The sequence below is a fragment of the Cervus canadensis genome, chromosome 7, assembly GCF_019320065.1.
Source record: "Cervus canadensis isolate Bull #8, Minnesota chromosome 7, ASM1932006v1, whole genome shotgun sequence".
Classification (NCBI taxonomy): domain Eukaryota; kingdom Metazoa; phylum Chordata; class Mammalia; order Artiodactyla; family Cervidae; genus Cervus; species Cervus canadensis.
Genome location: NC_057392.1, coordinates 13,253,662 through 13,266,800, shown reverse-complemented (window position 1 = coordinate 13,266,800; position 13,139 = coordinate 13,253,662). Strand labels below are relative to the sequence as shown.

Below are 13,139 nucleotides of genomic sequence, written 5' to 3'. Positions count from 1 at the left end.
ACTCTTCCAAAAAGTTGAAGAGGAGGGAGCACTTCCCAACTCATTTTTTGAGGTCAACAGTACCATGATATCAAAGCCAGACAAAGATAATACAAAAAAAAGAAAATTACATGTGAGTATCTCTGATGTACGTAGATGCAGAAACCCTCAACAAAGTATTAGCAAATGAAATAACACATTAAATGGATCATACAATATAATCAAGTAGAATTTATTCCAGCGTTGCAGAGATGATTCAACATCTGCAAATCAACATGCTACAACATTTTAAAAATAATGATCAACTCAATAAATGCAGAAAAAGCATTCAACATAATTCAACATCCATGTGTGATTAAAAACTCAATGAAATTGGTATAGAAAGAATGTATGTTAACAAAATAAAGGCTATGCTTGTCAGACCCACAGCTGACATAGTCAACTGTGAAAAACTGAAAGCTGTGCCTCTTAAGATCAGGAACAAGACAAGTGTGCCCATTCTTACCAGTCTCATACCTGAAGACTCCACCAAAAGCCTGTTAGAAATAATAAATGAGTATGGTAAAGTTGCAAAATGCAAAATCAAAATACAAAATCTATTGTGTTTCTGTACACTAACAAAAAACAAGCAGAAAGAGAAATTAAGAAAACACTTATCATTTAAAATTGCAGCCAAAAGAATAAAAAAATGCCCAAGAATAAATTTAATCAAGGATGGGAATTTCCTGCCAGTGATTAGGCCTCTGTGCTTTCACTGCTTGAGGCTGCAGGTTCAGTCCCTGGCTGGGGAGCTAGGATTCTGCAGTATGCTATAAAACTTTGTTTAAAGAAATGGAAAGATGAAGGATGTTTCATGCTTACGGATTGTAAGAATTAACATGGCTAAAAATGTCCATTTTTTCTATAGCAATCTATAAATTCATTGTAAAAATCCCTATCAAAGTCCTTGATGACATTTTTCACATAAATAGAACAAAAGTTCCTTACATTTATATAGAACCATAAAAAACTATGAATAGGCAAAGCAATTCTGAGAAAAAAGAACAAAGCTGGGGGAAGTATCACATACCCTGATTTCATATTATACTGCAAAGCTATAATAATCAAAATAGCATGGTATTTGACAGAAAAAGAGGTTAATGGAACAGAATTGAGAGCCCAGAAATAAACCCACACATATATGGACAATTAATTTACAACATAGGAGCAAAGAACATACAATGGAGAAAGGACAGTCTCTTCAATAAATACTGGTGGAAAAACTGTACAGCCACAAGAAAAAGAATGAAACTAAGCCATTTCCTTACACCATACACAAAAATTAATTCAAAATGGATTAAAGACTTGAATAGAAGATCTGAAACCATAAAACTCTTAGAAGAAAACAGGAAATTCAGACTTTGACATTGGGTTTAGCAATTTGTTTTTGGATGTATCTCCTCAGGCAAGGCAAGCAAAAGCAAAAATAAACAAGTGGTACTATATCAAACTAAAAAGCTCTTCACAGCAAAGGAAACCATTAACAAAATGAAAGAGACAACATACTGAATGGGAGAAGATAGTCAGATATATCTGATAAGGGAGAGCCCATATAACTCAACAACAACAAAAATGAACAGCCTGATTTAAAAATGGGCAGAGATCAGAATAGACGTTTTTCCAAAAAAGATATACAGATGGTCAGCAGGCACATGTGAAGATGTTCATCACTAGTGAAGATGAGTGTCATTAATTATTAAGGAAATGCAAATCAAAGCAACAGTTAGACGTTACCTCCCACCCATTAGAGTCATTGTTGTCAAAAAGAAATGTGTTAGTGAGGATATGGAGAAAAGGGAACCCTTGTTGTTGTGCACTGTTGATGGGATTGTAAATTGGTGTAGCCACTGTAAAAAACAGTGTGGCTATTCCTCAAAAAGTTAAGAATAGAACTACCACGTGATCCAGTTAGTTTTCTTCTGGGTATTTATCCAAAGATAACAAAAACACTTGAAAATATAGATGGAAACTAAACTTTTGGTAGTAAGCACAGAAATATTGTATACAAAAATTGAATCATAGTGTTTCACATGAAACGTAATGTTGTAAACCAATGTGACCTCAATTATAAGATAAACTTCTTTCCTTAAAAAAAGTTAAAATGAGATAGACTAGCTGATTTCTATTGGCCTTTTTCATACCTAATATTCTCATTCTATGAAGAGCCCAATGCATTTCTTAAAGGGGAGCTAGTAATAACCCTACCAGTGACTAATCAGGAATAGTGTTAAGGTCATTAACTGACTTCTTTGTTTCTTTTATTCAATATAAAAAGAGGAAGTGATATTTATTTGGCTTTTGCTGGTGCCACACCAGTGCCTTTTATTACCAGAGTGCACTTGCTGCTGCAACATACCATTTTAGTATCAGCTGGAAATGTTAGTTTAGTTTCGTATTACAGGTTGAGTATTTCTGTTGGAATGAAAACTTTTATTAAAATCACAAAGCAGGTAGCTTTTCTTTTTGTCAACATTGGCTGGACTTATATGTGTTGATTTAAAATGTCTGTAAGATGTAGAAAACTTTTATGAAAGACTAGTCAATTTTAGGGTCACCAGCTTAATATATTTATAAGCATTATTATAAATATTTGTGCTTACTTTGATAATGGGGGGGAAGGATTAGTTGGGAGTTTGGGATTGATATGTACTCACTACTATGGACTTCCCTGGTGGCTCAGACAGTAAAGAATTAACCTGCAATGTGGAGACCTGGGTTCAGTCACTGGGTTGGGTTCGATCCCTGGGTAAGGTCATGGCAACCCACTCCAGTATTCTTGCCTGGAGAATCCTCATGGACAGAGGAGCCTGTTGGGCTACAGTCCATGGGGTCACAAAGAGTCAGACATGACTGAGCAACTAAACACAAGCACACTACTGTTATTTAAAATAAATAACCAACAAGGATCTATTGTCAGGCACAGGGAACTGCTTAGTATTCTGTAATAATCTCAATGGGAAAATAATTTGAGAAAGAATAGGTATCTGTATATGTGTAAATGAAATACTTAGTTGCACACCTGAAATGTAACACATCACAAATCAACTATGAAAGTGAAAGTCACTCAGTCGTGTCCCAACTCTTTGCGACCCTAGGGACTATAGCCCTCCAGTCTCCTGTCTGTGGGGTTTCCCAGGCAAGAATACTGGAGTAGGTTGCCATTTCCTTCTCCAGGGGATCTCACTGACCCAAGGATCGAACGTGGGTCTCCTGCATTGCAGGCGAATTCTTTATCACCTGAGCCACCAGGGAAGCCCATAAATCAACTATAATCCAATATAAAATAAAATTTTTTTTTAAATGGTGGGGCAAAGAAACCTAAATTTAAATGGGAATTTTCCATATGTGCAGGAAGTCTTGGGAAAAGACCCTGCTTTAAACAATGTCTTTTGTTTCTTTACAGACATTACAATGGCAAAATCAGCAAAGTTAATTCAGCAGCAGCTTGAAAAAGAAATGTAAGTAAAAATAATCCTACTGGTTAATTGTGTATCTTGTCACTTAGGAAATATGTATTATATTGCTTAAGGTCTTTGGTTTTATGTGATTACCATGATTATCCTGAAGATTAGTGTGAAATATACTTGTTTAAAAATTGACAACAGAATTAATGCAATTATAAAAAGTATTAGTGGGATGTTTATAGATATTTAACATTTTCATGGGAAAAAAATCTCAGGTTTATTGAAACTGTAAGCTCAATTTGTTTTCCCACTAGTTCTAGCTATAGCTTATAGTAGATATGAAAGGTTTTAAAAACAAAAAATTTGAAAGCCATGGAAATTTTTGTTGACAGAATAAGAAAGGAATACTTCAGAAAAATACAAAAACCTGTGATACCATTTTGTGACATGTTTTTTTTTGTTTTCAAGATGTGTGAGTATCGTTTGGCTTGTGTTTGACAGGTGTTGATTCTACACATAAGTGTAATCATATGATATTTGTCTTATTCTGTTTATGTTATTTCATTTAGCATAATGTCCTCTAGGTTCATCCAAGTTGTCACAAATGGCAGAGATTTCTTTTGTAGGGCTCAGTAATACTCTTGTATATACGTTCCACATTTTCTTTGTTCGTCCTTCGGTGGACATTTAGGTTGCTCCATATATTGGCTGTTGTTAATAATGCTGCAGTGAACATGGGAGTGCATGTATGTTCATCTCTCTGAGATCCTGATTTCAGTTCCTTTAGATAAACATCCAGAAGTGGAATTGCTGGATCATGTGGTAGTAGTTCTGTTTGTGATTTTTTGAGGAATCTCAGTGCTTTTTTTATTACAGAAGTACCGATTTACACCCACCAACAATGTAAGAGGGTTACCTTTTCTGCATATCTTTGCCAACGTTTATCTTTTTTTTTTCCCCTTAATGTTAGTAATTCTGTCTCATTATGGTTGTGACTTGCATTTCCCTGATGGTTAGTGATGTTTAGCATTTTTTCATGTACTTGTTGACTGTTTGTATGTCCTCTATGTCTGTTTTTGCCCATTAAAAAAATTTTTTTAGTTACTTTCTTTTGACTGTGCTGGGTCTTCGTTGTTGGGTGTGGGCTTTCTGTAGTTGTGACGAGTTGGGGCTACTCTTTGATGTGCTGTGCAGGTTCTCTTTGCAGTGGCTCCTCTCGTTGTGGAGCATGGGCTTTAGGACTCAAGCACGTGGGCTCAGTACGTGTGGTGAATGGGCTTAGTGTTCTGCGGCATGTGGAATCCTCCTGGACCAGGGGTCGAACTGATGTCCCCTGATTGCAAGGCAGACTCCCGGCCACTGGACCACCAGGGAAGACCTTTTGCCCACTTTTTAAATTGAATTATTTTTTTGTTTTTTTACTGGGTTGTATGAAGTCCTTATATATTTTGGATATTAATCCTTATCAGATACATGTTTGCAAATATTTCCCCCATTCCACAGGTTATCCTTCCATTTTGTAGATAGTTTCTTTTGCTCTGCGGGAGCTTTTTAGTTTGATGTAATCACACTTGTTTATTTTGCTTTTGTTTGCTTTTAATCTCATATCTTAAAATAACTGCCACAGTGTCAGTGTTTTCTTCTTGGATTTTTATGGTTTCAGGTCTTATATTTAAGCCTTTAATCCATTTTGAGTTGACTTAGTATATAGTATAACATGAGGGTCCAGTTTCATTGTTTTGCATGTGGATATCCAGTTTTCCCAGAGCTCTTTGTTGAAGAGACTGTCCTTTTCCCATTATATACTCTTGTCATCTTTGTTGAAGATTAGCTGACTGTATATGTGTGGGTATGTCCTGGGCTGTCTATTCCATTGTTCTGTATGTCTTTGTAAAAGTACATTGTGGGTATGTCCTGGGCTGTCTATTCCATTGTTCTGTATGTCTTTGTAAAAGTATATTGTTTTGATTACTATAGGTTTGCAATATAATTTGAAATCTGGAAGTGTGATGCCTCCAGATTTATTGTTTTTACTTGATTACTTTGAGCATTATAGTTCTTTTGTGGTCCCGTATGAATTCTAGCATTGTTTCTTCTATTTCTGTGGAAAATTCCATTGAAACATTGATTGAGATTCCATTGATTCTATCAGTTCCGTCACTTAGGCGTGTCCAACTCTTTGTGACCCCATGTACTGCAACATGCCAGGCTTCCCTGTCCGTCACCAACTCCCGGAGCTTATTGAATCTATAGATGGACATTTTAACAGTGTAAATGAACACGGGATGTCTTTCCATTCATTTGTGTCTTCAGTTTCTTTTGTCACTGCTTTACAGTTTTCAGTGTACAGCTCTCTGAACTGCTTTGTATTATGCCTAAGTATTTTATTGTTTTTGATGCTATTATAAATGGACTTGTTTTCTTAATTTCTGATAGTTCATTAGTAGTGCATTGAAACAGAACTGGATTTTGGATGTTGATTTTTGTGTCCTGCAGTCTTACTCAGTTTATTAGTTCTGTTTTTTGGTGGAGTCTTTAGGGTTTTCTATATTTAAGATCATGTCAGCTGAAGTCAGAGATAATTTTGCTTCTTCCTTTCTGATTTTGATGCCTTTTATTTCATTTTTGCCTATTTGCTCTGTCTAGGACTTCCAGTACTGTGGTGATTAGAAGTGGCAAGAGGAGGCATCCTTATTTTGTTCCTAGTCTTAGAGGAAAAGCTGTTAGCTTCTCACCACTGAGTATGATGTTATCTGTGGACTTGTCATATATGGCATTTTTATTTTGAGGTATATACTTTGTATAACTGTTGCGTTTTTATCATGAAAGGATGTTGAATTTTGTCACATGCTTTTTCTGCATCTATTGAGATAATCATAAGATTTTTTTCCTTCAGCCTATTCATGTGGTGTAGCTATCTCATTTATTTACAAATGTTGAGCCATCTTTGCATCTTGGGCAAATCCCACTTGATTATGATGTATGATCTTTTAATATACTGTTGAATCTGGTTTGCTAATATTTTGTTGAGGATTTTTGCACCTATGTTCACAGGGATAGTCTCCTGTAATTTTCATTACTGGTAGTTAATATCTTTGTCTGGCTTTGATATCAGGGTAATGCTGTTCTTGTAAAATGAGTTTGCAAGTGTTAAAACTTCTTTAATTGTTAAGGAAGTTTGAGAAGAATTGGTATTGATTTTTCTTTAAATGTTTGGTAGAATTCACCAGTGAAGCCGTGTGGTCCTGGGCTTTTCTCTGTCGGGAGGTTTTTTATTGCTGATTCAATCTTCTTCCTCTGTTGGTCTCTTCAGATTTTCTATTTATTCATGATTTAATCTTGGTAGGTTGTGTGTTTCTAGGAATTTATCCATTTCTTTGATTGATTGTGCAATTTGTTCATAGTCATCACTTATAATCCTTTATATTTCTGTGGTATCAGTTACAGTGTCTCATTTCTGATTTTATTTATGTTAGTCATCTTTTTCTTCATTATTCTAGCTAAAGGTTTGTCAATTTTGGTTATCTTTCAAAAAACTGACTTAATTTCATTGATATTTTCAGTTTTTCTAGTCTGTTTCACTTACATATGCTCTGATGTTTATATTTTATTTACTTCTTCTAATTTTTGGCTCAACTTGTTCTTTTTCTAGTTTCTTGAGATACGAAGTTAGATTGTTTACCTGTACCTGGAAGCTTTTTCCTTAGTGTAGATGTTTATTGCTATAAAATTCCCTCTTAGAATGCTTTTTGCTTCATCCTGTGACTTTTCATATATTGGGTTTCCATTTTTGTGTTAAAATTTTTAAAATTTTGCCTTTTGATTCTTTTTTGATTTACTCGCTGTTCAGAAGTGTGTTGTTTAACCTCTACGTATTTGTGAATTTCCCAGTTTCCCTTCAGTTATTGATTTCTATTTTCTTACATCATTGTGATCAGAAAAGATACTTGGTATGATTTCAGTCTTCTTAAATTTTTCTTAAGACTTATTTTGTGGCATCCTGGAGAATATTCCATGTATACTTTAAGGTATTCTTCAGTTATTAGAAGTAGTGTTCTGTATATGTCTGTTGGTATAGTTGGTCTGTAGTATTGTTCAAATATGCTATTTACTTATTGACTTTCTGTCTGGATGATTGTTGAAAGTATTGAAGTGCCCTTCTATTATTGTATTGCTGTCTATTTTTCTCTTCAGTTCTGCTGATATTTATATAGTTAGGTTCTCTGATATTAAATGCATATATATGTGTGTGTGTGTGTATATATACATAAACATTTTATTCTTTTGATGATTTTATTTATTTATTTATTATGTAATAACCTTTGTCTCTCATGACAATATTTGACTTAGTCAATTTTGTTGATATATATGTATTCAGCCCTATTCTCTTATCATTTGTATAGAATATATTTTTCTGTCCCTTTGAACATTAAATTGAGAGTTCATCTCTTGGAGGTAGCATATTGTTAAGTCTCAGTTTTTTATCCATTTATCCACTCTGTATTTTGAATGGGGAATTTAAACCACTTACCTTTAAAGTAATTATTGACAGATAAGAACTACTTCTGTTTTTTTATTGTTTTCTGACTGTTTCATAGTTCCTTTATCTCTTTCTTCCTTTCTTCCTTTGTAATATGATTGCTTTTGTGTTATTATGCTGTGAGTTTTTCTCTTATTTTGTGTGTTTACTACAGATATTTTCTTTGTGATTGTAATGAGCTTATATAAAACGTAACACTGACAGTCTGTTTTAAGCTAATAACAACTTGGACTGTATACAGAAATTCTAAACATTAACTTCTCTTTCCCCCACATTTTATGTTGCTTATGTCACAATTTACATCTTTTTATATTGTGTATCCGTTAATAAGTTCTTGTAGTCCTAGCTACTTCACCTTGAAGATTCGCTCTCTTTAGCATTTATTATGAGTTAGAACTAGTGGTAATGAACTCCTGCAGCTTCTGTATGTTTAGGAAAGCTTTTATCCGTCTTTCACAGCTGAAGGACAGCTTTTCTGGGTATAGTATTATTGGATGGCTGTTTTTTTTACCCCCAGCATTTTGAAAATATCATCCCACTCTCCACTGACCTGCAAGGTTTTTGCTATGAGATCCACTTTTAGTCTTAAGGAGTTTCCCTTGTTTGTGACAGTTGACTTTTCTCTTAATGCTTTGAGCAACTTCTGTCTTTTACTTTTGTCAATTTGGTTATAATGTGTTTCATTAAAGTTCTCTTTATGTTTAATCCATTTGTGTTTTAGCGGCTTAGTGGATCTGGATGTTCATTTCCCTCCCCATATTTGGGGATTTGCTGTCATTTTTTTTTTTTAATAAGCTTTCTGATTCTTTGTCTTTATTTGCTGTTTCTGAGAGCCCCATAATGCATACATTGGTTCCTTTTATGATGTACCACAAGATTTTCTTCTTTCTTTTCTTATAATTTCATTTTGGTTTTCTTACAGAGTAATTTCAAATTACCTCTGCTCAAGCTCTCTGATTTTTTTGTTTTGCTTGGCTGAGTCTGCTGTTTAAGCTTTCTGAGTTTTTCACATCCAGTCATTGTGTTCTTCAGCTCCACAATTTTTGTTTTTCATGATTTCTATATCTTTGTTGGCTTTCTGATTTTTTCATTTAGTCTTTCCCTCATCTTGTTGAGTTGTCTATGTTCCTTTATAGCTTACAGGACTTTCAGATGATTATTTTGAATTATATGTCAGGCAGTTTGTAGATCTCCATTTCTTTGGGGCCAGTTATTGGTGCTTTATCATATTCCTTTAGTGGTGTCATGTTTCCCTGATTACTTATGAGCCTTGGGTCTTTATTTTGGTGTCTGCACATTTGAAAAAATAATCACCCCTTCTAGCCTTTATTGACTAGCTTTGTCAGAGAAAGTGCTTCTCTAGTCTGTCCAGCCAGAGATCTAGATGGGCTTGCTACTGGATTTCTTAGGCAGGTTGGCTTTGCTCATGGGCTTGTGGGTGGGTGGGCCTGCTGCCTGGGTCCATGGAAGCTAGCCTGGAAACCGAACCTGTCTTGGCTGGACAGGTGCCTGTGTCTACTGGGACTGCCTGGTGCTAGGTTCCATGACACAGTGGGTGCTCATTTTACTCTCCCTCTCCTGTGTAAATCATATGTCTCTATGCTTCACTGTGCAGGCTTGCAGGAGCAGTAACATGGTGATTTGAAACTGTCCCTTCTGCCCTCTTCAATGCATCTTCTCTTACTTCTGTGCTACACCCATGTGCTGTAGTCTCTGACCTGGATTCCTAGCTCTCATGAAAGTATTCTTCTGTGTGGATGGTTATTTAAATTGATGTTTCTGTGAGAGGACTTACGCTGAAAACTCCCATTCTGTCATCTTGCTGGTGTTACTGAATGGTTTCTATCCCTTCTGAAATTGCATGTTCATCATGTATTCTCATATCTTGGTGTTCACTCTCTTGAGACTGCCAAAGCTAAGAAAATTGGAGCTAGATGATTTGTTTTTGTAAAATTTCTGTTGCAATTGTTGAGCATTTTCTTTGGGGGAAAGTAGTAATATTAGTTGTATATCCATTTTTTGAAAATTGTATAGCATTTTTTTTAAACTTTTTTATTTTGTATTGGGATATAGCCAACTAACAATGTGATAGTTTCAGTTGAATAGTACAGGAACTCAGCCATACATATACATATGTCCATTCTCCCTCAAACTCTCTTCCCATCCAGATTGAGCAGAGTTCCATGTGCTATACAAAAGGCCCTTGTCGGTTATCCATTTTAAATACAGCGATGTGTACGTCCATCCCAAACTCCCTAACTATGCCTTACCCTCCACCCTTTCCCCCAGCAACCATAAGATTATTCTCCGTGAGTCTCTTTCTGTTTTATAAGTAAGTTCATGTGTATCCATTTTTTTTTAACAGCATGGTTCAAGTCTTCCCGTGTTTAAAATGTTTTCCTTGATTCATTTGCTTTTCATTCTAAACAGCCATAGAAAAACAATACAGAAAGAAATGCTGTATTATAAGGGCAGTGAAATAAAATGTTAAAAAGTTACAAAGATTAATATCAGTTAAATTAGGAGTCTAAGTTTAGTTCAATCGTGTGTTTGTGAGAATTAGGCCTTATCAGCTTTGAAACATTTCATAGTTTTCTGAATGAAAAGAGCTGAATATAATGTTTGGTTTTTTATTCCTTTTTGAGTTTTTTGTAAAATATTTTACATATAAAAGAGCATATGTGACACATGTATTGAGTTTGAAGACAGTGAGATGAAGACCCATGGCCCTAACACCTTGCCTAGAAGGCCCTTTGTAACATGGAGTGGGAGTTGACGGCAGCGGCCGTGGTGAAAGGAAGGAAAAGGCAGGCCGGGTGAGCAGGCGGACTGGCCGACCGGATGACCAGCCGACAGCAACGGACTAACTTAGCAATCTACCGCTTAACACATCTAACCAACCGCCCACCAAGTTAACCCGAGCCCCTCCACCGTCAACTCAGGTTCGGCCGGCCCCCGGCCCGCCTGCCACAGCTGTGGTGGCAGCCCCGGGAGGAGCACTGGCGTCCGTTTCCTTCGATTCTTGGGATTTGAAGATGGCTGCACAGTCTGCGCCAAAAGTTGTGCTAAAAAGCACCACCAAGATGTCTGTAAATGAGCGCCGATGCCAGTGAAAATTCGGGCTTCAATGCAGCAACAGCAGCAGCTAGCCAGGGCCAGAAACAGAAGACTGGCCCAGCAGATGGAGAATAGACCCTCTGTCCAGGCAGCATTAAAACTTAAGCAGAGCTTGAAGCAGCGCCTGGGTAAGAGTAACATCCAGGCACGGTTAGGCCGACCCATAGGGGCCTTGGCCAAGGGACCAATCGGAGGAAGAGGCCTGCCCGTTGTCCAGAGAGGCTTGCCCAGAGGAGGACCTCGTGGGGGACGTGCCACAAGAACCCTGCTTAGGGGCGGGATGTCGCTCCGAGGTCAAAACCTGCTCCGAGGTGGACGAGCCGTAGCTCCCCGAATGGGCTTAAGAAGAGGTGGTGTTCGAGGTCATGGAGGTCCTGGGAGAGGGGGCCTAGGGCGTGGAGCTATGGGTCGTGGCGGAATCGGTGGTAGAGGTCGGGGTATGATAGGTCGGGGAAGAGGGGGCTTTGGCGGCAGAGGCCGAGGCCGTGGACGAGGGAGAGGTGCCCTTGCTCGCCCGGTACTGACCAAGGAGCAGCTGGACAGCCAGTTGGATGCGTACATGTTGAAAACAAAAGGACACCTGGATGCTGAGTTGGATGCTTACATGGCTCAGACAGATCCAGAAACCAATGATTGAAGCCTGCGCACCCTTCTGTAAGACTCTTGTTCAAGTCACACATCTGTAAATAACCTTAAGATAACAGATGAGAAGAAAGCTGAGGGATACTGAAAGGACCTATCATAATAGGCTGTGGACTGACTTGCCACAAGTTTGTGCGTTTAGTGTGTTCCTTTTACTTTTTGATACTATGTTGTATGAAACCCCTTTTTTCCCCTCTGAGTGGGGTTTTGTTTTGTTGTGTTATTTGGTGGGGAGGGGTTTCCTTCACCCAGACTTTTCTTTGAACATGAATGTGTTGGCCTTGTGGCTAGTACACCTTCTTCCCCCATCTGCCTCCACTCATCTGTCATATGCTTTGACAGTCTTAACATTTCCTCTGCTCATTTTGGTGCCCCATGAAAAAGTCCCAGAAAGCCCACCAGTGTTCACCTTAATGTCTAAGTCTCTGAGATAGAATTCTGTTTTACGTCATTTTTAATAGCCTCTTTAAAATGTTCAGAAAATCTGGAGCTCATAAATGCATTCTACCACAAAAAAGAAAAAAAAAAGTCCCTTTGTGCGCCTCCTCAAAGGCTTTTCCTCGTATTAATTGTTTTTAAAATACTTCTCCCATATGTGTGTCTTTCTGAACAAGGTACTTAGTTTTTCATATGGATTCTGCACTAGTTTTCATGAAATCTTACAGTACTAAGTCATCCTTTATTTTGTCAGCACACGTTCCTCTGCTTCTGGGGAGAGAAATAGACCCAGTGAGCCTTGCTTTTGCACTTCTTATTAAGGCCTGCAGGTGGCAGTTAAGTGACTTAAATTGAGAAGGTGTTAGAATTGGAAAGAGATCGGACTGCATATGAGAACCTGCAATTTGTAGATTTTTAAGCTCTGTATCGAGATAGACTCAAGATAATTATAAATATCTACCTACCCACACTTCATTTCAGAAACTTAAGGTTTTGAAACCAGCAGGTAATGTAAAAATATATCTTAAAATGGCATCATGCAGGAAATCCCAGTAGAAGGGGGCACTGTGCTGAAAGAAGGTTGGTGTGACCTTGGTTCATTACTGACCCCCTGTCATCTGGCCATGGGGCTTCCCTGGTGGCTGGCTCACTTGGTGAAGAATCTGCCTGCCACGCAGGAGACTACCTGCAATGCCGAAGACCCGGTTTCAATCCCTGGGTCAGGAAGATCCCCAGAAGAAGGAAATAGCAATACACTCTAGCAGACTTGCCTGGGAATCCCATGGACAGAGGAGCCTGTTGGGCTATAGTCCATGGGGTCACAGAGAGTCAGACATGACTTAGCAGCTAAACCACCACCATCTGGCCATGTTAGGTTGGACCTCTATCCTGTCTTGTCTGAGAGAGTGACCTATAACTTGTAAAGCAAAGGATTATTTAACAATCCTAATAGCATAATTGACAGTTTTATGATTCAGCAT

General features: G+C 37.6%; 1 protein-coding gene and 1 pseudogene across 2 annotated transcripts in view; both read left to right on the top strand.

The window, feature by feature from the left end:
* The window catches only part of LOC122445317 (serotransferrin-like), an 84,523-nt gene that overhangs the window by 70,083 nt on the left and 1,301 nt on the right, over nucleotides 1–13,139 (top strand). The window contains 1 exon segment of the mRNA XM_043474374.1: nucleotides 3,422–3,476. Within this exon segment, the coding sequence (XP_043330309.1) occupies nucleotides 3,422–3,476 (55 nt within the window).
* On the top strand, nucleotides 8,053–12,905 carry LOC122445315 (annotated as a pseudogene). Its single transcript, XR_006270508.1, has one exon. The product of XR_006270508.1 is annotated as a chromatin target of PRMT1 protein-like (transcript).